General features: G+C 40.6%; 1 protein-coding gene across 4 annotated transcripts in view; it reads left to right on the forward strand.

The window, feature by feature from the left end:
• Positions 1 to 23,724, forward strand: part of PLD5 (phospholipase D family member 5) — a 374,767-nt gene that overhangs the window by 68,570 nt on the left and 282,473 nt on the right. For 2 of the 4 annotated variants that reach the window (XM_043924364.1, XM_043924363.1), the window contains exon 1: positions 23,015 to 23,304. The exons of the other annotated variants lie outside the window; for them this stretch is intronic. Coding sequence is in view for 1 of the 2 variants with exons in the window: in XM_043924363.1 (XP_043780298.1) it covers positions 23,302 to 23,304 (3 nt within the window). In the remaining variant the exon portion in view is untranslated. Of the gene's footprint in view, positions 1 to 23,014; positions 23,305 to 23,724 lie in introns of those variants that run through there. 4 annotated transcript variants of the gene reach the window in all.

The raw sequence follows: 23,724 nt of genomic DNA on the forward strand, positions 1-23,724 counted from the left end.
GGAGGAGGTCAAGGTAATGAAGATTGTTTTTCTGTATTCAAAACTACTGGTTTCTTTCTCCACTGATACGAGGTGAATGGGGCAGTTGCCAGATGGCTGTGTTTGGTCAAGAAAGGACATTGCTACAGAAATTCTAATACTACTTCTTTTATTCTTTTAGAAAGAGCAAAGGAATTCTTTGCTATAAAAAAAGTAAAGAGCTTTTTTTTTTTTTTAACTTGCCTTTAAAATTTCAAGAAATTTAAGCGATACAAAAAGATACACAGAATCCTGTAACCATGCCCACAGAATAACCAGAGTTGAGAATTTTTAACATTTTGTAATACTGAACATAGTCGTTATTTTTAATGGAAGGAAACAAAACATCCCATATGTAGTACTGGCACAAAAACAGATATATAGATCAATAGAACAGAACAGAGGGTCCAGAATTAATCTTTGACAAAGGAGACAAGAATATACAATGGAGTAAAACAGTTTTATTAGCAAGTAGTTTTGGGAAAACTGGATAGCCTCATGTGAATCAATGAGTTAGAACATTCCCTCATACCATATACAAAAATAAATTCAAAATGGCTTAAATACCCAAATATCAGACATGACACTATAATACCCTTAGAATAGAATATAGGCAAAACATTCTCTAGCATAAGTCATAACTATTTTCTCAACTCAGTTTCTGAAGACAGAAGAAATACAAGCAAAAATAAACAAATGGGACCTAATTAAACTTATAAACTTTTACACAGCAAAGGAGAACATAAACAAAAAAGAGAGCCTACAGACTGGGAGAGAACATCTGCTAATGATGTGACAGACAAGAGCTAATTTCAAAAACATACAAACTGCTCATATAGCTCAATATTAAAAAAAAAAATCCAATTGAAAAATGGGCAGAAGATCTAAATAAACTTTTCTCCAAAGAAAACATGCAGATGGTCAACAGGCACATGAAAAGATGCTCAACACTGCTAGTTATTAGAGAAATGTAAATCAAAACTAAATATTAGAGAAATGTAAATCACAGTCAGAATAGCTATCATCAAAAATTTAATGAATAATAATAAAAGAATAGAGGCACAGACCAAGAAGATACAAGAAATTCCTAATAAAAAAGCTAGAAGATTTAAAGAATGAACAAACTGAGATGAACAATTACTGAAATGGAAAATAGACTAGAAGGAATCAATAGCAAATAAATGAGGCAGAAGAAGGAATAAGTGAACTGTAAGACAAACTGGTGGAAATCACTGCCATTGAACAGAATAAAGATAAAAAGGATAAAAAGAATTAAGGGCAGTCTGAGAGACTTCTGAGACAGCATTAAATGCACCAACATTCACATTATAGGGGTCCCAGAAGGAGAAGAGAGAGAAAAAAATCTGAGAAAATAAGTGAAGAGATAATAGCTGAAAACTTACATAATATGAGAAAGGAAATAACGCACCTAAGTCCAGGAACCTCAGAGTCCTATACAGGATAAACCCAAGAAGGAACATACCAAAGTGCATATTACTCAGATTGATAAAAATTAAAGACAGAGAAATTATTAAAAGAAAAAGGGTAAAGCAACAAATAACATACAGGGGAATCATCATAAGGTTTTCAGCTGATTTTAATAGAAACACTCTCCATAAGGGAGTGACATGATGTATTTAAAGTGTTGAAAGGAAAAGACCTGCATCCAGGAACACTACCCAGCACAGCTTTCATTCAGATTCTATGAAGGAATCAAAGGCTGTACCAACAGGCAAAAGCTTAAGAGAATTCAGCACCACCAAACCAGCTTTATAACAAATGCTAAAGGAGCTTCTCTAAGTGGGAAAGGAAAAACCACAGCTAGAAGCAAGAAAATTACAAATGGGAACGCTCAGCAGTAAAGGCAAATGTACAGTTAAGGCAGGAAATCGTCTGCACACAAATATGGTACAAAACAAACATTCATGAGAAGAGAGTACAAATGCATGATATTGGAAATGCATTTGAAATTAAGAGATCAGCAACTTGAAACAATTGTATACATGTATATATACATATATATCAACTTTTATATCAAAGCATCATGAAAACTAATAACCAGAAATTTACAATAGATACACAAGAAGAAAAAAAGAATACAAACACAACACTAAACATAATCATTAAAATCACAAAAGGAGAGAACAAAAGAGGAAGAGAAAAAACAAGGACCTACAAAAACAAATCCAAACCAGTTAACAAAATGGCAGTAAGAGCATACATGTTGATAATTACTGTAAAGGTAAATGGATTAAATGCACCAACAGAAAAACAGACCGGCTGTTTGGATACCAGAAAAAGACCTGTGTGTATGCTGTCTATGTGAGAACTGATTTAGATCTAGGGACACATACAGACTAAAAGTGAGGGAATGGAAAAAGGTATTCTATGCAAGTGGAAATCAAATGAAAGCTGGAGTAACAATACCTGTATCAGTCAAAATAGACTTTAAAATAAAGCCTGTTAAGTTCAGTTCAGTCACTCAGTCGTGTCCGACTCTTTGCGACCCCATGAACCGCAGCACGCCAGGCCTCCCTGTCCATCACCAACTCCCAGAGTTCACCCAAACTCATGTCCATTGAGTCAGTGATGCCATCTAACCATCTCATCCTCTGTCAGCCCCTTCTCCTCCTGCCCTCAATCTTTCCCAGCATCAGGGTCTTTTCCAGTGAGTCATCTCTTCTCATCAGGTGGCCAAAGTATTGGAGTTTCAGCTTCCACATCAGTCCTTCCAATGAACACCCAGGACTGATCTCCTTTAGGATGGACTGGTTGGATCTCCTTGCAGTCCAAGGGACTCTCAAGAGTCTTCTGCAACACCACAGTTCAAAAGCATCAATTCTTCAGCATTGAGCTTTCTTTATAGTCCAACTCTCATATCCACATATGACTACTGGAAAAACCATAGCCTTGACTAGACGAACTTTTGTTGACAAAATAATGTCTCTGCTTTTTAATATGCTGTCTAGATTGGTCATAACTTCCCTTCCAAGGAGGTAGCAACTTTTAATTTCATGGCTGCAGTCACCATCCGCAGTGATTTTGGAGCCCAGAAAAATAAAGTCAGCCACTGTTTCCACGGTTTCTCCATCTATTTGCCATGAAGTGATAGGACTGGATGCCATGATCTTCATTTTCTGAATGTTGAGCTTTAAGCCAACTTTTTCACTCTCCTCTTTCACTTTTATCAAGAGAATCTTTAGTTCCTCTTCACTTTCTGCCATAAGGGTGGGCATATCTGAGGTTACTGATATTTCTCCCAGCAATCTTGATTCCAGCTTGTGCTTCTTCCAGCCCAACATTTCTCATGATGTACTCTGCATATAAGTTAAAAAGCCTGTTACAAGAGACAAAAAATGGCACTACATAATGATTAAGGGTCAATCCAGGAAGAAGATATATCAATCATGTATGCACCCAACATAGGAACACCTCAATATATAAGACAAATATTAGCAGCTATAAAATGAGAAATCACCTGTAACAATAATAATGGGGAACTTTAACATCCCACTTACATCAATGGACAGATCATTCAGCCAGAAAATTGATGAGGAAATAGACATTAAATGATGTATTAGATCAGATGGACTTATTTGATATTTATATAGCATTCTGTCTGAAAGCATCATAATACATTCTTCACAAGTGCACATGGAACATTGGTACAATCACTATGGAGAACAGTATGGAGACTCCTTAAAAAACTAAGAATAGAACTACTATATGATCCAGCAATTCCACTCCTGAGCATTTATCTGGAGCAAACCATAATTTGAAAATATAAATGCACCTCTGTGTTCATTGCAGCACTATTTACAATAGCCAATATATGGTAACAAGCTACATTTCTATTAACAGAAGAATGGTAAGAAAATGTAGTACATTTATAAATGGAATATTACTCAGCCATAGAAAAATTGAAATAATGCCATCTGCAGCAATGTGATGGACCTAGGGATTATCATACTAAGTGAAGTCAGTCAGACAAAGACAAATATTATATTACTTATATGTGGAGCCTAAAAAAATGATATAAACTTATTACAAAACAGAAACAGACTCACAGACATAGAAAACAAGCATAATTAACAAAGGAGAAAGATGGGGGGAGGGATAAATTAGGAGGCTAGGATTAACATATACAGCCTTACTATACATAAAATAAATAATCTACAAGGATTTATTTCCTATATATGCATAGGGAACTCTACTCAATATTCTATAATAACCTACATGGGAAAAAATCTGAAAAGGAATAGATATATGTATTTGTATAATTTACTGTACATCTCAAACTAACAACATCGTAAATCAACTTCTCCAATATAAGATATAAATTAGAAAAATTATTCATTCTCATTTATGATTGAATAATATTTCCTTGAATGTATAGACCACAGTTTGTTTTTCCATTTATCCATTGATAGGCATTTGGGTTGTTTCTGCCATTTGACTACTGTGACAATATTGCAATGAATATTAATGTACAGGTGTTTGAACATTCATTTTCGCTTCTTTTGAGTATATTCCTATGAGTGAAACTGCTGAGTTATATGATAGTTCTATGTTTAACTGTTTGAAGAGCTGTCAAGCTCTTTTCCAAAGTGGCTGCACCATTTTACATTCACATAAAAATAAAGAGGGTTTCAGTCTCTCTACATCTTTGCCTCATTTCACTTCAAACATATTTTAAAAACCTTGCATTTGTATTTTCCTTCCCTCACAAATACTATTTTGAATATCATGTTTTACATCTAATTCTCTTGTGTATTTCTTAATTGCTTATTGAGGATACAGATTATTTTACTACTTTTGTCTTTTAACCTCCCTACTAGCTTTGTATGTGGATGATTTCCTACCTTTATTATATGTTTGCCTTTACCAGTGAGCTTTTTCATTTCATAATTTCCCTGTTTTTAGTTGTGTTGCCAAGTCCAAGCTTGCTCTGCTTGCTGCATGATAGGTCAATAAATCAGAAACGAGGTTCTGAGGCAAGGAATGTGACTTTATTCGGAGAGCTGGCTAACGAAGAAGATAGCAGAGTAATGTCTCAAAATAACCATCTTGTTGGGGCCTAGATGCCAGGTTCTTTTATGGATCAGAGATCGGGAGAGGTGAGGAAACAAAGTGAAAAAGACCATTTAATTCTTCCAAATATCTCCTAGAATGACAAGCCTCAGGCAAGGAGGGGGATATTAGTTTCACTTCCTTACAGTCATTTCATGGGTGGCATGAAATGGAATATTTCTGGTCATATCAATAAACAAAGGTGCCCCCCTCTATATGCAGTTCCAGCCCCCCAAATGTGTATTTCTGTGCCATGCTGGTAAGCAGCAGACAAGAGGCACCATTTCCCACACAAAGGAAGCAAGAATGCCATAGCCTTCACAGGTGGGCAGGGTCTGTTTATCTCCCTGTGACCCAAAGGCACCCTAGCCCGCGGGTCAGGTGGATGGGGGCAGGCAGGGCTCCCTAAGGCAGGCTGTTATGTAGGCTTATAACAAGAGAAGAGGCAAAATAAGTTAAAGTCACAGGAGCAGATCCAGTATGGAGTCAAAATTAACCCTTCCCAGTCACAGTTGTAGCCTTTTCTTTTTCATCTTAGAGGCGTTCTTTTAGCATTTGTTGTAAAGCTGGTTTGGTAGTGCTAAATTCTTTTAGATTTGACTTGTCTGTAAAGCTTTTTATTTCTATACCAGATCTGAATGAGAGCCTTGCTGGGTAGAGTATTCTTGGTTGTAGGTTTTACCCTTTTATCACTTGAGTTTCTGCTGAAAAATCAGCTAACAACCTTGTGAGAGTTCCCTTGTACGTTCGTTGCTTTTCTCTTCCTGCTTTTGAGATTCTCTCTTTAATAATTGCCATTTTGATTGTAATGTGTGTTGGTGTGTTCCTCTTTAGGTAAATTCCTGTATGAGACTCTCTTTGCTTCCTGAACTTGGGTGACTGTTTCCTTTCCTCAGTTAGGAAAATTTTCAGTTATTTTCTTCTTAAATATATTTTCTCAGGCCCTTTCTCTCCTCCTCCTGGGACCCCTATAATGGGACTATTAGTGTGCTTAATTCCCAAAGGTCTCAAACTGCCCTCGTTTTTTTTATTCTTATTTTCTGTTCAGCGGCCATGATTTACACTACTGTTTTCCAGCCCACTAATCCATTCTTTTGTATCATTTAGTCTACATTATACATTAGAAGAAATATTATACACTAGAAGTTTCCTTCTAGTGTATTTATTTCAGTTTTTGTATTTTTCAACTCTCTTTGGTTCTATACATTTTCTAACTCTATTAAAAACCTGTAACTTCTCCCTCGGTGCACCCATTTTCCTTCTGAGTTCTTTGATCATCTTTACAATCATTACTCTGAACCCTTTCTTAGGTTGATTGTCTCTCTCTCCTTCATTTAGTTCTTCTTCTGGGGTTTTATCTTGTTCCTTCATTTGGAACATATTTGTCTGCAACCTTATTTTGTGTATTTTTATGTCTGTGTAACTTATGTTAAGTATTTTGACCTTTGAGAAGTGGTTCTCTGTATGAGATGCCCTGTGCATTCCCCTCTCGTCACAGCAGTGCACACCCCATCTCGTCACCCAAGGGCCAGGGGCTAGATGGTTCCAGGGAAGGTTCTGATCTGTGCTTGCAGACTCGGTTGTGGTGCTGTATTTCTCTTTCTTCTGGTTTCTGCCCCGTGGTGGGTAAGGCTGGTCTAGAGACTAGTACAGGCTTCCTGTTGGGAAGGGCTGCCGCCTGCCCACTAAGGGTAGAGCTGAGTCTTGGTTCTCTGCTGGGCAAGGTCTTGTCTAGGGGGGTGTCTGGATGCATCTCTGGGCTCAGGAAGTTTTTAATGTAACCTGTCTGCTGCTCATTGGGCCTGTGTTTCTGCCCAGCTTGTTGTATGGCCTGAATCATCCCAGCCTTGGAGCCCACAGGCTACTGGGTGGGCCAAGTCCTGGCACCAAGATGTCACCCTCCAGGAGAGCTCCTGCAGATGAATGCTTCCTAATACATGTGCCACCAGTGTCTGTGTCCCTTGAGTGAGTCACAGCTGCCCCATTTTCCCAGGAGACCCTCCAAGACCAGCAGGTAGATCTATCCCAGACTCCTGTCAAATTACTGCTTTTGCCCTGGGTCCTGGTATGTGTGAGATTTTGTATTCACCCTTTAAGAGTGAATCTTCTATTTCCCTCAGTTCTGTGGGGTTCCTGCAGTTAAGCCCTGTTGGCTTTGAAAGTTGTATGCTCTGGGGGCTCATTTTTTCAGGGCTAAGCCCCAGGGCTGGGGAACCTGACAGGGGGTTCAGAACTCTCACTCCTGTGGGAAAATCTCTGTGATACAATTATTCACCTGCTTATGGAGAATAATTGTAATTGTTCTCCTGTTTATTCACCTACAGCATATGGGATTTAATTATATCTTAATTCCATCCTTCCTGTTCATTTCATTTTGGTTCCTCTTTTGTCTTTGGTTGTAGGAGATCTTATCTGGTGTGTTACAGACTTTTTCATTGATGGTTATTCTGCAGAGAGTTGTGATTTTGGTGTGCTTGTGAGAGGAGGCGAGCCCAGGGTCTTTCTACTCTGCCATCTTTTGACTGCTTTCTTCCTGCAGTCCCCTGCCTAAACATATGACCTATGACTTAGAGAGTCAACAGCTGCATACTAAGATAATCTCCAGCAGAACCTCAGCACATAAAAGGCTTTGTTGAATAAATTAATATAAATATCATCATGTCAAGTTGAGATCAAAAGGAATATGGCAGAGACTTAATATTTCTAAGGGAATTTTCCCTTTGCTCTGATGATTATATTATTCCATTTAACAAATATTCATAGTGAAGTGATTACCTCCTGCATCCTGGTATTGTACAGGACAGATACGGTCCCATCTTTAACAGAGCTTAAGTTTAAATGGGTACAACTCATGAGCCTAAGATTAGATTTTTGAATGACGAGACTTGTTCATGATTGAGTTGTTTTTCTATTAGGTGCCCAAAGATTACTTAAAATCTAATTCAGAAACTGGCTCATTTTTATTTACACACAATGAGACCTTTTTGCAGCTGTACCACACTTAAGGACACAGTCTCTGTGTGTGTGTGTGTATACACAAAAGAGGAAAGAGTCACATATGTATCATCTCTCCCCTCTGCTTACCCTCCTTCCCTCCATCAAATTTCAAAACCTAGAGTGTTGAGTATAGAATTATTGAAAATATTGTTTACCTTAACCTTCTTCTGTAATTTACTAATCCTATTTGTATAGACGAAAGAATACCATCTGAATAAGTGAATAGAATGTATTTATTTAAAGATACAGAAAAAATAAGCAAGAGTTTTCTAGGTAACTTTTATGGCATTTCATTATAGATATTTATTTTATGCATTGCTAAAGATGTTATATTTTTCCCATTCAAATACATGTGCAGCAGAAATTAGACAGGAAGTACCTTGGATCCAGTGGCTGGTAAGGATTGGTAAAGTGAAGGGCACAGGCTCCTTTTAGGGGACTGCAGCTCCTTGACTCCAAGTCTGTGTTACAGGGTGGGAATGCAGGCCCAGAGGGGCCAGACCTTCTCATTTTTCAAATGAAACTAGAAAACTAGATTTTTAATGAGTTCTTTTTTTTTTTAATGTCGGAAACTGAGCCACTCATGTTTACAATGTAATGGAAGCCAAAGAAAATATTCTGACAGGTAGGCCGTTTGAGATCTCTGAAGACTATCACCAAACCAGTGATACCATTTATCATGTCTAGTAACTGCCATGGTCTACTACACAATTGCACTCATCTCACATGCTAGTAAAGTAATGCTGAAAATTCTCCAAGCCAGGCTTCAGCAATATGTGAACTGTGAACTTCCAGATGGTCAAGCTGAACTTAGAAAAGGCAGAAGAACTACAGATCAAATTGCCGACATCCACTGGATCATTGAAAAAGCAAGAGAGTTCCAGAAAAACATCTATTTCTGCTTTACCGACTGTGTGGATCACAATAAACTGTGGAAAATTCTGAAAGAGTTGGGAATACCAGACCACCTGACCTGCCTCTTGAGAAATCTGTATGCAGGTCAGGAAGCAACAGTTAGAACTGGACATGGAATGACAAACTGGTTCCAAATAGGAAAAGGAGTACATCAAGTTTGCATATTGTCACCCTGCTTATTTAACTTATATGCAGAGTACATCATGAGAAATGCTGGGCTGGAGGAAGCACAAGCTGGAATCAAGATTCCTGGGAGAAATATCAATAACCTCAAATATGCAGATGACACCACCCTTATGCAGAAAGTGAAGAAGAACTAAAGAGCCTTTGATGAAAGTGAAAGAGGAGAGTGAAAAAGTTGGCTTAAAGATCAACATTCAGAAAACGAAGATCATGGCATCCAGTCCCATCACTTTACGCAAGTAGACGGGGAAACAGTGGAAACAGTGGCAGACTTTATTTTTCTGAGCTCCAAAATCACTGCAGATGGTGACGGTAGCCATGAAGTTAAAAGACGCTTACTCCTTGGGAGGAAAGTTATGACCAACCTAGATAGCATATTAAAAAGCAGAGATATTATTTTGCCAACAAAGGTCCATCTAGTCAGGGCTGTTTTTTTTTCCAGTAGTCATGTGTCGATGTGAGAATTGGACTATAAAGAAAGCTGAGCACTGAAGAATTAATGCTTTTGAACTGTGGTGTTTGAGAAGACTCTTGAGAGTCCCTTGGACTGCAAGGAGATCCAACCAGTCCATCCTGAAGGAGATCAGTCCTGGGTGTTCATTGGAAGGACTGATGTTGAAGCTGAAATTCCAATACTTTGGCCACCTGATGCGAAGAGCTGACTCACTGGAAAAGACCCTGATGCTGGGAAAGATTGAGGGCAGGAGGAGAAGGGGCTGACAGAGAATGAGATGGTTAGATGGCATCACTGACTCAATGGACATGAGTTTGGGTGAACTCTGGGAGTTGGCGATGGACAGGGAGGCCTGGCATTTTGCGGTCCATGGGGTCGCAAAGAGTCAGACATGACTGAGTGACTAAACTGAACTGAACTGAATTGCCATGGTCACTTTAGACTGTAGTTTCAAAGGTGCAGACTTACTTGTGGATTTGTACCCTCCTTGTGCTGATGTCCCTATCTTTCTCATATTTGTTCTGTTCAGGGTCCTCTAGGGCAGCTCTGTCCAGTAGAATGCTCTACAGTGATAGAAATGTTCTGCATATGTGCTGTCTGATACAGGAACCACTAGTGTCTATTGTGGCTAGTATGACTGAGAAATTAAATTTTAAATTTTATTTTAATTTAATTGAAATAGCTGAATGTGTCCAGTGGTGATCAAGCCATACTTCCTGGTCTCTGCACAACTCTCATCCTCACAGAAACCCAACTAAGAGTTACTGAATTGATTGAACCAAACCAAATAAACCCTTGATGGACAAAGTGTAGTAAAGAGAGAAAGAAGCAAACCTACCCCAACATTGGTGGGGCCTGGGCAAAATTTCATACATCTAAGTGTATGAAACATAAATCAAGTTGGCACATTCCTAAGTAAAATGTATTCCTTCCTCTCACCTCTTTACATATTCCTTCATCAGGACCTGGAAGTCCAGCCTCATAGAATTCTTGGACTCTACGCTTCTGCTCGCCCCTCTGTTCCCAGTCCAGGTCCACCCTGTGTCACAAGTGACCTGAGCAGTGAACCTGGGCAGAGTGGAACTTTATATAACTAGTGGTCAAGGGCCATATTTGGGATACTTCTGCTTTCCTATGGTATGTTCCACCTCTCCTCCATTTCGACTATAGCTGAGTTTGACTTTAAGACATTGTACACAGCTCTGTGGAATTGTATAAAATAAGATCTTGTGTTAATTTTGGCATAGACCTTCCTTCTGAGTCAAGCACCATGATCTGATTAATCCCTTTTGGAATCTCTTGTAAGGTCCTACTTCATCACCTACAAATTGAGGAATAATCACTTTTCTAAATAGGTTTGTCCTCAATTCTTTAGAAGTAGAATAGAACTGAACAAGGCTATAGTGAAATAGAACTGAACTTGGCTACAGCTTTTAAAGATTGTTTAAGAGATGAAACATGGAATGGGTACAGATGTGACTTTGGCCAAAGGTTAATAAGGAGAGTTCATTAAACTGCCTATTTAGCATCTTTATTAGACTATTACATCACTAAATCATCTTCAGCAGTATGCCTCAGAAGACTTTTCTTGGGGCAGTCATTTATGCCTAAAGTGTTGGGGAGTGGAAGATAAATTGCAGATTGCTTTTAATCCATATATAAATCAAACTAATGAGTTCTGTGTGATTAAAGTCAATAAAAAAATCAAGTATTATAATACTTAGGATGTGTGTATGGATTATCTTCACCTAAATAACATCTTACAAATGATTTATAAATTTTGGTGTTTAAGTAATAAGTAGAAAAGGAGAGTTGCACTGTATGCATGCATATGTGTGCATGCCCGTGTGTGTGTCTGTGTCTGAAAATCTTGAGCAGGTTCAATTGGAGGACAGCTTTGGAAATTTTAAGGTCACATCCTTTTCTGTTGGAGGCATTTATGCCAGGGGTCCTCAATCCCTGGGCCATGGACTAATACCAGTCTGTGACTTGTTAGGAATTGGGTCACGCAGGAGGAGGTGAGCAGTAAGGTTAATAAATGAAGCTTCATCTGTAGTTACAGCCGCTCCCCATCGTTTGCATTATTGTATGAACTCTGCCTCCTGACAGATCAGTGGCGGCATTAGATTCTTATAGGAGCAAGAATGCAACTGTGAACTGCACATGTGAGGGATCTGTAACAGATTGCATGCTCCTAAGAATCTAATGCCTGATGATTTTAGGTGGAAATGAGGCGGTGATGCTAGTGGTGGGATGTGGCTGCAGATGCATAGATAATAAGCAGACAGGTTTGACTGTACAGAGACCATAACAAATAATTGCTTGCAGACATATCAAAACCCTGTCAGTGAGTGGCAAGTGACAGTTAAACTCCATCTGGTGGCAGGCTTTAAGTCAGAATCTGACACTTATTTTAGTCTATGCACGAAAGAAAGAAAGAAAGAAAGAAAGAAAGAAAGTGAAGTCGCTCAGTCGTGTCTGACTCTTTGTGACCCCATGGACTGTAGCCTACCAGGCTCCTCCATCCATGAGTTTTCCAGGCAAGAATACTGGAGTGGGTTGCCATTTCCTTGTCTATGCATGGCCTGCCCATTATTTTATTTACCACTTATGTCATGCCCCTTTCCTGCACTGCACACTTGTCTCAGTCGTAATTTTGATAAGCCCACAAGCTAATACCTGTGTACATGCTAAGTTGCTTCAGTTGTGTCTGACTCTTTGTGACCCTATGGACTGCAGCCTGCCAGGCTCCTCTGTCCATGGGATTCTCCAGGCAAGAATACTGGAGTGGGTTACCATGCCTTCCTCCAGGGGTTCTTCGCAACCCAGTGATTGAACCCATGTCTCTTAAAGCACCACCTGGGAAGCCCCATAAGCTAATAACCTTAGCTAAAATGAGTAAAAATGTTGCTGAAGAACTTCTTTGAAAAGAGGAAAAGACTCAACGATGAGACAGCAGAAGACTTTTAAGTTCAGTTCAGTTGTTCAATCATGACTGACCCTTTGCGACCCCATGGACTGCCGCATGCCAGGCTTCCCTGTTCATCACTAACTCCCAAAGCTTGCTCAAACTCATGTCCATTGAGTTGGTGATGCCATCCAACCATCTTATCCTCTGTCATCCCCTTCTCCTCCTGCCTTCAGTCTTTCCCAGCATCAGGGTTTTTCCCAATGAGTCAGTTCTTCACATCAGGTGGCCAAAGTATTGGAATTTCAGTCCTTCCAAATGAAGGACTCGAAAGATGTAGAAGACTCTTAAGACTGCCAACAAAAAGAAAACTGCATTTAAAAGAAAATACCAAGAGTTCTACTTAAATTACGAATCTGTTGCAACAGGCGATTCACATTCTCCAAGCCTGCTTTGTATAATATGTGGTGACCGACTGTCCAGCGAAGCTATGAAACTTTCAAAGCTGCTTTGCTACATGGAGACCAAGCACCCTGCATTAAAAGACAAGCCTTTGGAATTTTTCAAAAGAAAAAAAAACACGAACACAAAAACCAGAAGCAATTATTGAAGTTCACCACTTCATCAAATGTATCTGCACTGAGAGCATCATTCTTAGTGGCTAACTGCATTATGAAAACTAAGAAGCCTTTTACTATTGGTGAAGAGTTGCTCCTGCTTGCTGCTAAGGACACTTGTCATGAACTTTTAGAAGAGACTGCAGTTTGAAAGGTGGCACATGTTCCAAAAAAAAAAAAAAAAAAAAAAAAAGAAAGGTGGCACATGTTCCTCTTTTATGGCTAGCACCATAACTAGATGAACTGATGAAACAGCGGAGGATATTGAGGCATAACTGTTAGAGAGGATTAATGAGTCACCGTGGTATGCAATGCAGATTGGCAAGTCTACTGATGTTGACAAGCCAACAATGCTTGTTTTTGTGCATACGTTTTTCAGGAGGATATGCATGTGGACATGTTATATACACTTTTGTGCCAACCAACACCACAGCTGCCGAACTTCTCAAGTCCTTGAATAATTACATATAAAGAAAACCGAACTAGTCATTTTGTGTTGATATATGCATGGATGGAGTGGCTGCCATGACTGGATGGCTTTCTGGTTTCACTGCTTGAGTCAAAGACATCGTTTCTGAATGTGAGTCTGTGCACTGTATCACCCATAGAGAAATGGTGGCTAACCAAAAAATGTCCCCTGATGTTAACAATGTTTTGCAGGATGTGAATAAAATGATCACATTAAAGTACTTGCAATCAATTCATGTCTGTTCACACAAATGTGAGGAGGTGGACACGGAGCACACATGTCTTCTCGTACACAGAAGTGAGGTGGCTTTCTAAAGGTATCACTGGCCAGAGTTTTTGAGTTATGAGAGACACTCCAGAGATTTCTTTTAGAAAAACAGTCACCACTGGCAGCACATGTCAGTGACACAGAATGGATCACAAAACTTGCTTACTTGTGTGACATATTCAACCTGCTCAGCGATCTCAGTCTGTCACTTCAGGGGAGAATGAAAACTATGTTCAAGTCAACAGAGACTGACAGTCAAAGCCAATCTGCAGTTACAGGTGTGATGAGTGAACACTGGGTTTTTGACATGTTTCAAACATTAACAGAGATTTTTGAAAGAGACTGAGCGAGGGCCTCCTCTCTCCCAGCTAGATGCATGATCACCTGTCTCAATTTTCAAAAGAGTTTGAGCATTACTCCCCTACCATGAAAGACCCCTAGAGTGGGAAGGAATGGATCCATGACCCATTTGTGAACAGCATTTGTCCATGCTAGAAGAGGATCAACTGTTTGAGACTGCAAATGATGGTGGCCTTCAAAGTATGTTTGAGACAACTTCAAACTTCCATACATTTTGGATTAAAGTTAAGGCAGAATATTTTGGGATTACCACAAAAACACTGAAAAGCCTACTTCCACTTCCAACATCCTAACTTTTGTGAAGGGTTTTTTCTGCAGTGAAAGCAACCAAAACGAAATTACAGAGTAGACCGGGCATAAGCATCACACATCAGGTGTCACGGTCTCCCATCACCACAGAAGGAATCATCTAGTTACAGGTCAAAAAGCTCAGGGCTCCTACTGATTGTGCTTTATGGTGAGTTGTGTAATTATTTCATGATATATCACAATGTAATAACAATAGAAATAAGTCAGTGTGTGCGTGCATGCTCAGTTGTATCTGATTCCATGCCCCCGCTGACTGGAGCCTTCCAGGTTCCTCTGTTCATGGGATTTCCCAGGCAAGAATACTAAAGTGGGTTGCCATTTCCTACTCTAGGGCATCTTCTTGACCCAGAGATTGAACCCACGTCTCCTGCATTGGCAGGGGGATTCTTTACCACTGAGACACCTGGGAATAGAAATAAATGTAGTATGCTTGAGTTATCCCCAAGCCATCCCCACTCCTGGTCCATGGAAATATTGTCTTCCATGAAACCTGTCTCCTAGTGCCCAAAATGCTGGGGACAGCTGATTTATGCCATGTTGTAACTGACATGTGGTAATGAAAAATTATTTTATATTACCACTCAGGGAAAACTGAAGAACTCTGCCCTTATTATGCTGTGGCTCCCTCCTGTGGTAAAAAGGGAGAACAGGAATATAACCTGTGACAGACGAAGAAAAGAAATAGGACTGTAAAGCCTCCAGCCAGTTGTTTCTATAATTCAGAATTGTCTAGGAAACAGGCTTCATGCCTTCTACTAGATAGTTTAAACCCCGCAAAGGATTCTGACATCTGATTGTTGCTTCCCTCCCCGAGGGCACTCACATTTTATTGCTCTTCCATTCTCATTACTGTATCCACTTTTTAAAAAAAAATTTTTTAATTACATTTCTTTATTTAGCCATGGATTTACATGTGTTCTGAGAGAATAGCATTGAAACAAGTATACTATCAAGGGTGAAACAGATCTCCAGCCCAGGTTGGATGCATAAGACGAGCTCAGGGCTGGTGCACTGGGAAGACCCAGAGGGATGGGATGGGGAGGGAGGTGAGAGGGGGATCGGGATGGGGAACACATGTATCCACTTTTCATGGTTAGAAACTATCTTGTATGATTTTATATTTCGTAAGTAATACCATAATTGACATTAATGTAAATATTTTACTTATGAACTATGTTTTTTCCTATGTAGCTATTCTCGTAATATAAGTACTTGGCAATCTTTGGGTGGTTTTAGGATGTGATGGTTTCTTTTTCTCAGTGCCTTGACCTAATTCTCCTCTGCCAACATCAATTTCAGTCTATTGAAACAGAAACCTTTGAAACACTATTAGAAATTGAAAGGCATCCCAAGTGCTGTATGATTCTTAGATGAGTGGGTTTGCTTGAGATTAAACTTGAAAGCACTGTCTTGCCCATGCGATTATTTCTATAGGATTCTATCATCACTGGTCCGTGTTGAGCTTTCCTTAGCCGTACTGCCTGAATTGGCTGCAGATACGGGTCTAGGCAAGGATGGGTTCTTGCTTTTGTAGTTGTGCCTGACTCTTCGTGATCCCATGACCTATAGCCCACCAGGCTCCTCTTTCCATGGGATTTCCCAGGCACAAATGCTGGAGTGGGTTGCCGTTTCCTCCTCCAGGGAATCTTCCTGACCCAGGAATCCAACCCATGTATCCTGCGTCATATCCTGCATTGGTGGGCGGATTCTTTACCACAGAGCCACCAGGGAAACTGGATAGGTGAGGCTAAACTCATTCAGTAATAGAGTGAGACATCAAGGCAATATAGGAGGATGGGACTTGGGGTTAAACCTGGAGATGGGAGAAACAGCGAAAGATAAGTGGTTCCCAACTGTTCTAGGCACTTTCACAATAATCGTCTCTGCCACGGACATTTTCACTGCATAGCTAATCAGCAGTAAGGTAGTTTTATAGTAAAGAATAAAATAATGAAAAAAGAAAGACGTTAAAAAAGACCTAATGAAAGATGAGAAATGAATAACAAAATTAAAAAGACTATTGCAAAATACAAAATATTTGAATATATTTAAAATGTGCGTAGATTGAGGCCAGTATTTTGTGAATCAGTCCAGTTCAGTTCAGTTCAGTCGCTCAGTCATGTCCGACTCTTTGCGACTCCATGAACTGCAGCACACCAGGCCTCCCTGTCCATCACTAGCTCCCAGAGTCCACCCAAACCCGTGTCCATTAGTCAGTGATCCCATCCAACCATCTCATCCTCCGTCATCCCCTTCTCCTCCTGCCCTCAATCTTTCCCAGCATCAGGGTCTTTTTAAAGTAGTCAACTCTTCACATCATGGCCGAAGTATTGGAGTTTCAGCTTCCACATTAGTCCTTCCAGTGAACACCCAGGACTGACCTCCTTTAGGATGGACTGGTGGGATCTCATCGCAGTCCAAGGGACTCTCAAGAGTCTTCTCCAACACCACAGTTCAAAAGCATCAATTCTTCAGCACTCAGCTTTCTTAATAGTCCAACTCCCACATCCATACATGACCACTGGAAAAACCATAGCCATGACTAGACGGACCTTTGTTGGCAAAGTAATGTCTCTGCTTTTTAATATGCTGTCTCGATAGGTCATAATTTTCCTTCCAAGGAGCAAGCATCTTTTAATTTCATGGCTGCAGTCACCATCCGCAGTGATTTTGGAGCCCAGAAAAATAAAGTCAGCCATTGTTTCCCCATCTATTTGCATGAAATGGTGGGACCAGATGCCATGATCTTAGTTTTCTGAATGTTAAGCCAACTTTTTCACTCTCCTCTTTTACTTTCATCAAGAGGCTGTTTAGTTCTTCTTCACTTTCTGCCATAAGGGTGGTGTCATCTACATATCTGAGGTTATTGATATTTCTTCTGGCAATCTTGATTCCAGCTTGTGCTTCTTCCAGCCCAGCGTTTCTCATGATATACTCTGCATATAAGTTAAATAAGCAGGGTGACAACATACAGCCTTGATGTACTCCTTTTCCTATTTGGAACCAGTCTGTTGTTCCATGTCCAGTTCTAACTGTTGCTTCCTGACCTGCATACAGATTTCTCAGGAGGCAGGTCAGGGGGTCTGGTGTTCCCATCTCTTTCAGAATTTTCCACAGTTTATTGTGATCCACACAGTCGAAGGCTTTGGTGTAGTCAATAAAGCAGAAATAGATGTTTTTCTGGAACTCTCTTGCTTTTTTGATGATCCAGTGGATGTTGGCAATTTAATCTCTGGTTCCTCTACCTTTTCTAAAACCACCTTGAACATCTGGAAGTTCACAGTTTACGTATTGCTGAAGCCTGGCTTGGAGAATTTTGAGCATTACTTTACTAGCGTGTGAAATGAGTGCAATTGTGCGGTAGTTTGAGCATTCTTTGGCATTGCCTTTCTTTGGGATTGAAATGAAAACTGACCTTTTCCAGTCCTGTGGCCACTGCTGAGTTTTCCAAATTTGCTGGCATATTGAGTGCAGCACTTTCACAGCATCATCTTTCAGGATTTGAAATAGGTCAACTGAAATTCCATCACCTCCACTAGCTTTGTTTGTATTGATGCTTCCTAAGGCCCACTTGACTTCACATTCCAGGATGTCTGGCTCTAAGTTAGTGATCACACCATTGTGATTATCTGGGTCATGAAAATCTTTTTTATACAGTTCTTCTGTGTATTCTTGCCACCTCTTCTTAATATCTTCTTCTTCTGTTAGGTTCATACCATTTCTGTCCTTTATTGAGTCCATCTTTGTGTGAAATGTTCCCTTGTTATCTCTAATTTTCTTGAAGAGATCTCTAGTCTTTCCCATTCTGTTGTTTTCCTCTATTTCTTTGCATTGATACCTGAGGAAGGCTTTTTTATCTCTCCTTGCTATTCTTTGGAACTCTGCATTGAAGTGGGAATATCTTTCCTTTTCTCCTTTGCTTTTCTCTTCCCTTCTTTTTGCAGCTACTTGTAAGGCCCCCTCAGACAGCCATTTTGCTTTTTTGCATTTCTTTTTCTTGGGGATGGTCTTGATTCTTGTCTCCTGTACAATGTCATGAACCTCCATCCTTAGTTCAGGAGGCACTCTGTCTATCAGATCTAGTCCTTTAAATCTATTTCTCACTTTCACTGTATAGTCATAAGGGATTTGATTTAGGTCATACCTGAATGGTCTAGTGGTCTACTTTGCGAATAATTGATTTTATTTTGTGGCTTGTACTAAGCACTTTTCTCAGGAGTCTTTTGCTCCTAAGATTTTATACTTTTTTTTTTTGCCTATTGATTTGTCTCCTCATTCACACTTCTTCTGTTTTGCTAAAACTTCTTCCTTCATTAAGAGAGAGATCAGTCTCTAAACACTAGGATGCATATTTTTAACTGAGTTTTTGTATTGTTTTATGAACACCTCTCCATTATTTGCTTGTTCTTAGCATATTGTCACATATGTTTTGGTAGATAATTCTGAAGTTCTGTGGAAAATGTGGGTTCAACTCTCTGTCTTCGAGGCTCTCAGCTTTTTTCTCCTCCGGTGTAGCATGTTTCAAAATACGAAAATCAGTTCTTGGGGTAGACCATCATCATCCATTGGCTCATTGAAGCCATCAATAACTGGAAGAAAGGCTAACATTTCAACCAGTTGAAACAAGACTTTAGACCTTTCATGGCAAAATTGTCCAAGGCTAGTTAACTGTGCGGAAAAATACTTGTGACAAAGGTGCTTACTGCAAAAATACCGAACAAGATTCCAAACTTTTCCTTCAGTTCTTTTGAGAGGGTTGGCAGGTTAACTCTGCTGCTATGGAATAATTAGGAGTCTGCTGTCTCCTTTCCTCTGCATTCTTGCCCACAGGGGCACCCTGCATTGTGGTGGTGAGAAATGGGTGTTGCAGTAGCTGTGTGATGCTTCCAGTCTCTACTGGCTACTGTCTTGGAATGCCAAGCAAACTCTTTATTAATGCAGGGCCAGCATTTAAAAGTACTGAGTAAATGAATAAATGAGCATTGTCTGGAAGGAGATGATAATGTCTTGTTGGGCATCTCAAATACACTTCACATGTCTTTTAAAGGTCCAATAAATGTTACACTAGATGGATCAAATGGATTTGCTCTGTAAGAAAACACGAAATACTATTTGTACACATTTGGAAAAGAGTTTCTCTTTGCTTGAACTCTTTCAGGTTCAAAGAAGGTGGGGGCAGCTCTCCATTGGACCTTTTGCCCCTGGGTCTGAAACTTTATTGCTGTACCTGAATACTTCAGCTGTTACGGGAGGTTTGTGGGAGGATGGGGTGTTTCAAGACAAAAAGACTGGCTTTTTGGATGTTTACATTTTTAAATAAAAATATACAAATTACAGTTTTAAAAAAAAAAAAAAAAGAAAAATGTCAATTCCTTTCTGCTTCTAACTCTCCAGAAATTTCTGACATTTTTGCTGATGTTGTCTGGGACTGTGCATCAGTGAGGTATCTGTGTTTCAGTGATTCATTTCGTTCTGACAACACCAAGCTGAGAAGTCTAACAACTTCGATTAGCACAAGTGTCCAAGCGACTCTTAATGTCAATAAAAACCTGATTCAGTCAACAGGGAGACAATTATTCAGAAATCCTTCTTCATATTCTCTTGTGGTTTCTGCAAAATAGTAATTTGTTTGAGGAAAAAAAAATCCATTTTTCTTACGGAAAAATAATGCCAATACACTCACTGCAGGCGAATCACTGATTCTAAATCTAGTTTGATTTGTGCCTGGCTCTGCCACAAACATGGGTGGGGAGGTCCACACTGATGTTTAATAGACCTCCAGCCTTCACCTGACTATTGAGTTCTTTCAGGAGAAACAAAAGAGGTGGCACGAAAAGTGAGGACCCAGGGGAGCACAAGCCTCTGTGTGGACCTGGTGTGTGCAAATGCCTGGAAGCATGAGTGAGCATAAAAATTTGAGAGAATTAGATGGAGTGTGGCTCCGCTGGTGAAGAATCCGCCTGCAATGCAGGAGACCCCGGTTCAATCGCTGGTTTGGGAAGATCCCCTGGAGAAGGGGAACAGCTACTCACTCCAGTATTCTTGGGCTTCTCTGGTGGCTCAGATAGTGAAGAATTCACCTGTGGTGCGAGAGACCTGGATTCTGATCCCTGGATCAGGAAGATCCCCTGGAGAGGGAACAACTACCCACTCCAGGATTCTCGCCTGGAGAATTCCATGGATAGAGGAGCCTGGCAGGCTACAGTCCTTGGAATCACAGAAAGTCGGACACAAATGAGTGAGTGACTTTCACTTACACTTGTTTTTTTTTCCTGTGACTAAAGCAGACTATGCTTGCAGGGGTGTGGTGGGGAAGGAAACTTATAAGGGGCCCGTTCATGAAGGACATTAAATGCTATGCTGAGTAGTTTTAGTTTCATCTTCTAGTCAGTGGGATGCCATTCACAAATTTTGTACAGGAATACATCTTTACTGGCTGGTTAAATGATAAGATATACCTAAAAATAAAAAATAAAATAAGAACAATGATGTCCAAGAAGTGTCAGATGACAGTGTATTAAATGGTTGGGACAAAAGTGAATGCCAGGAATGGGGCAGAGAAATTGCTCTATGTCATAGCCATCAGAGGCGCCTTCTTGATGGAGGAAGGAATGACTACACCTTGGAGAACAAGGAGAAGAAAAGGGAGACACTTCATTAATGCCAGAGTAGGGGGTTTCTGTTGTTTACAAAGACAGAGGCTACTGGAAATAGGAGAGCAAGGACTCTTTCACTGGCCACTCTGCGGTTGAATTCACCACCTCACTCCATCTGAGGACACTGTAATTGGGCACAGAGCAGGGAATGGTTGGAACAATTGGTGGAGTGTCCTAGGAAGAGGACCTAGAGATGGAGTCATGAGCTGAGTCTCCAGTTAGGCAGCATTGGCTTCTTTCTGTTTGAGGATGTGTCTGGCATTCCAGAGCTCCAGAGCAGTTCTTTAAAGGTTTGTGTGAATTCAGTAAGTATCTAGAACTACTGTATGCAGGGATCGAGCTACCTCTTGGCCACTGGAGTGGGCTGTGTTGTCTCACCTGGGTGCCTCACCTGCCTACCATGTCTCCTTTTCTGTTCTAAATGACTGTTGCCCACAGGGAAGGAAGTTGTGAATAGCTCTCTTGAACTCTTGATGCACAACTTCTTCTTGATGCTGTCAGGCTTGATAAAGGCCATGAACTCTTTGAACAAATCAGAACCCTTGGCCATCAGCATGAATTATATTCCTTGAGTTGCATTTTCTTTAGAACAAGTATTTAACTCTGCTGGAAGTTTTCCCTGCCCTTTCTAAGCCTGACCATATTAGGGTGTATGAACCTTTCTGGTGAGAGGAAAAGAAGCCATGAAAAGAACCCAGCCCGAGCCTCCAACACATGAGGCTCCAAGCAAAGGGAATTTTACCAATTTGTGGGTCTCCGCCAACATTTCCAATGATTATGGAAAGTTAATTAATTCAGCCAACTAATATCCTACAGTGGAGTAGAGGCCATGCTAGGGGTAAAGTAGTGAATAAAACAAACATGGACGCTACCTGCAGGAGTTCACAGTAAGTGGGAGAAGGAAAGGCAGGTAAACAATTTGGCAGTTGATAGATGTCTTGGCTCGTGTGTACTGTTTTTTAAAGAGTTCTGGCCTGAGCTTCAGTTGAGGTCTTGCCTGTGCTGTGTGCTAGTTGTCTGAGTAAATCCTTCTGAAATAAAATTTTTAAGAATTTAAAATGTTGTCAAAATGTAGGAAAAGCAAGAGCCTAATAGTTTAATGGGGCTTCTCTAGTGGCTCAGAATCTGCCTGCCAGTGCAGGAGATGCAGGTTCGATCCCTGGGTTGGCAAGATCCCTTGGAGAAGAAAATGGCAACCCACTCCAGTATTCTTGCCTGGGAAGTCCCATGGACAGAGGAGCCTGGTGGGCCACAATCCATGGGGTTGCAAAAGAGCCAGACCTGACTTTGTGACTAAACAACAATAAATAGTTTAATATGATTGAGTAACCCAGTAGATGTAAAGGGTCTTAGCAGACCCTTTGAAGAGCTTCTGCCTTTGAAGAACTTCCAGTTCATCCTTCAAGATAAGGCTGTGCTTCATAGATTCCTTTGATAGAACTTCGCTCTCTGCCTCTTTGTATAATACAGTCTGGTACCAAATGATTTAGAGCCAACTTGGGTTCCATGGTTGTTCCTCAGAGCATTTTGCAGACTCCTGCCCATTATCAAGATGCTGTCACCCTAGACAGCTCGCCAGCACTGTCCCTCTGCCTTCCTCCCCATCTCAGCAGGATTCTCATCTCTGATTGGAGTAGCAGCCGTTTCTTGTCAGGTTTGAAGCCTGTGGAAGTCTGCACCAGCTCTGCATCCCCTGGGTCAGCTTTGAGTTCTTGCTATAATTTCCTTCCACTAGCAACAAAACCCAAGTCAGTTTAAAAGGAAAACGAGAGAAGTGCAATTGAATGTAGCAAGCCCTGGATATTTGCTCAAATGCTAAATGAGGGGCCCATGTTTTTAAGAGCACATTCTAGGGAAAGTTCTGAATTGCAAGCTGCAGCCCTTTCTCTTTGCGCTTGGTTTGGCTGATTTCCAAAGCATCAAGGCTAGCAATTGAGGGACTGAAATATAATCGGTGGTGATACATTCGCACCACATGAGACATTCTCAGCCTCCAGAGGATCCGGTGGCTGGAGGAGCAGCGGACCAGCAACAGCTCCTGGCAGCCGGAGTCCGAAAGGAGGGAAGATCGGATCACAATGGTAAGAAACTCCGGAGCTTTTGGCAGACCTGGTCTGCTACCTGGGAAAGAATATTTAGCATGTGCTGGTGAAAATGGCTGTTGGTAACCTGAGAATGACCGACAGTCCCTTGAGCTCTGGGGAGCTGTCGGTTTTTCAGTGGAAGAGCAGGAACACCCTTGCTACCAGCACACTGATTTTTGAAAAATAATTTCTTTTGTGTCAGGAGTAATGCTGCCTTGTAATTAATGAGGGCTGCTCTGCCAGGCAAGGACAGACCCCGCGGTGACCTGAGACTCAGCCCTGATAAATACAGTGTCTGAAGTGGACTCTTTTCCTCTGAATGTCATTGTAATTTCCAGGAGACACCTTCATAGAAATAATTGCCCGTTGTCTTGATATTTCCATGTGAGGGTTCAAACCCATTCGTACTGAAGCAGC

This window comes from Cervus elaphus, chromosome 14 (genome assembly GCF_910594005.1).
Source record: "Cervus elaphus chromosome 14, mCerEla1.1, whole genome shotgun sequence".
NCBI classification, from domain to species: domain Eukaryota; kingdom Metazoa; phylum Chordata; class Mammalia; order Artiodactyla; family Cervidae; genus Cervus; species Cervus elaphus.